Below are 2,162 nucleotides of genomic sequence, written 5' to 3'. Positions count from 1 at the left end.
ATGGATGACATTTTTCTTCTTGGAAATCTTCGTGCTAGAAAATATGATATGCAAAGATCGTTGAAAATGCTGAAGAATTATTATGAAGTCAGAATACAGTATCTTCAGTACTTTAAAGATCTACTTCCTTCTAAATTGGAACATGTTTTAACACTGAATGGTATTCAAATCTTACCAAAACTAGATAGTAAAGGAAGATTTATGTATTTTGGTCAAATGAGTAAGTAGGTCTAATGTTATTTAATTCTTACTAAGCATATGTAGAGAATTAAAATATATAAGATAAAGAAAATAAATATATAGAAAACATAAAGAATCGAATGTAGTGTTTTAATTTATTCACAAAAATTGTGTCCCACACTTATAAAACCTTTGTAGTTATGTTGACATTTCTGAATTTTCAACAGGTAAAGTAAGGAGGAACGAATTGAACTTATTTTGATGGTAGACAAAATAGTCAGCGAAATTTTGCGTAAATCCAAAACATGACCTGTTGCATAAAACGCTTGTAATTCTCACGAACTGTACTAATTAGAATTTATAAGCAAAATGTGTTGAATGACTACTTTTGTATCAAATTACAAGCTACTTGTCGTACGCAACTTTGACTACAGTCCTTAATAATCAGTAAGAAACTGCATATACTTCCTACGAGCTATAAGTTAAATGAAACTAGTAACTGATAACGTGTGAGTTGTAATTTTCATACACCTGGTACTAACATTATGTGTGATAAATGTAATGATCAGTTAAATGTAATAATCAGTTCAAATGTTCAGCAACGTGTGCAGGTAACAAGTCACTATCATCAGAATAACTCCAATTCTTTCTTATTTACATAGCGCCATGTTTTTTTGTGAGAGAATAAACAAACATCGTAATAACACCTACAATTAGAGACTTCTGGCTCACCCTGTAGTTATTGACGTTCAAGAATTTTATAATTATACTAGCTTACTCGTCGCGCTTTGCTGCGATCTCAGAAGAAATGAAATTCAAGCAAACTCGTTATGATAAAATTAAATTTTCATTTTATCATTTTTATTGAAACTTATTATTATTATTCATTTTCATCGGGAAAACATTTCAAAGTGTCGTTTCAATTCTATTTATTTATTGGAGTGCTCGTGGATACACGATATTTTTTGTTTTTCCGTCTGGTGCATACACGAATAAATCGAAAGGTTTTCCGACGCATGAGCCGGCCACATACAGTTGTCCACGTGAGAAGAACGGATTCTCCAAATTTAGCCCACACACTCGCAGCGATTGTCAGAAGCGCGATATTCCCCATATTTATATGGGGAATATATATATGGGAAATATATATGTGAGAGTCGAGTTTAGTGAATAAATTCGTTAAATAAAATTTTTGTTAAGGGACGAAAAGAAAAAAATTTTTAACTTCAAACTGCCATAAAAAAAGAACATAAAAATCTTTTCCCACGAACTTAGTTCCTTGTCAAGTATGATACATCGAATGTGTCACCCGAAATCACGAAGAAGACGATTGGTCAAGAAAAAAAAAACAGTCGTAATAAGGCAGTGGAAAAAAACCCAACGAGACCCCCTTTATAAAAAGGAAGGGTCGATACATAAGAGTCAGTCTCTGGAGTTTGGTGTGATCTGTGGATTACGTATACGGATAAGCCGCTACTATTCGAATCGCCGCCGTTCGAAAGAACTTTGTGACACACTATCAACGTTCGAAAGAACTTTGTGCTACACTATCAACGTTCGAAAGAACTTTGTGCCACATAGAACCAACCTATCAACGTTCGACGGAACTTGGTGCCATACAGAGACTCGAAGATTATATAGAGATTCAACCCAAGGTATTTATCCTCGCGCGAATTTTATGTGAGCTCTCTCTCTCTCAGAAATGCGGGTAACCGAAAAACTTAGATATGTTAATTAAACGGATTATATATAGCTATTGCGATTGTATATAGTATGACCAATAAACGGGTATTATGTCTCGATGAGTTAGAGTGTAATTCCTCTGGTTCTCTCGGTACGCCTCCATCCCGGAACTAAAAGTCCACAACGCGACCGTTCGCGTAAATAAACGGCCAATAAAATTTTTTTTCTGTGTCTGTTAGAAGACACAATGGTGTCATCCTGACAGGGCGCCAAAGAGGTGCCGACCCTGCGGTCACATA

At 34.9% G+C, this 2,162-nt stretch overlaps 1 protein-coding gene across 1 annotated transcript in view; it reads left to right on the top strand.

Annotated features, from left to right (window-relative positions):
* LOC111632306 (alpha-tocopherol transfer protein-like) overlaps positions 1-2,162 on the top strand; it is an 8,729-nt gene continuing 6,567 nt past the window's right edge. The window contains exon 1 of the mRNA XM_023376705.1: positions 1-220. Within this exon, the coding sequence (XP_023232473.1) occupies positions 1-220 (220 nt within the window). The remainder of the gene's footprint in view (positions 221-2,162) is intronic.

Source organism: Centruroides sculpturatus, unplaced genomic scaffold, assembly GCF_000671375.1.
Source record: "Centruroides sculpturatus isolate CEXI.00-Female unplaced genomic scaffold, Cexi_2.0 scaffold435, whole genome shotgun sequence".
NCBI classification, from domain to species: Eukaryota; Metazoa; Arthropoda; class Arachnida; order Scorpiones; family Buthidae; genus Centruroides; species Centruroides sculpturatus.
The sequence above is the reverse complement of the archived record's forward strand: the minus strand, read 5'-3'. Positions and strand labels throughout refer to the sequence as shown.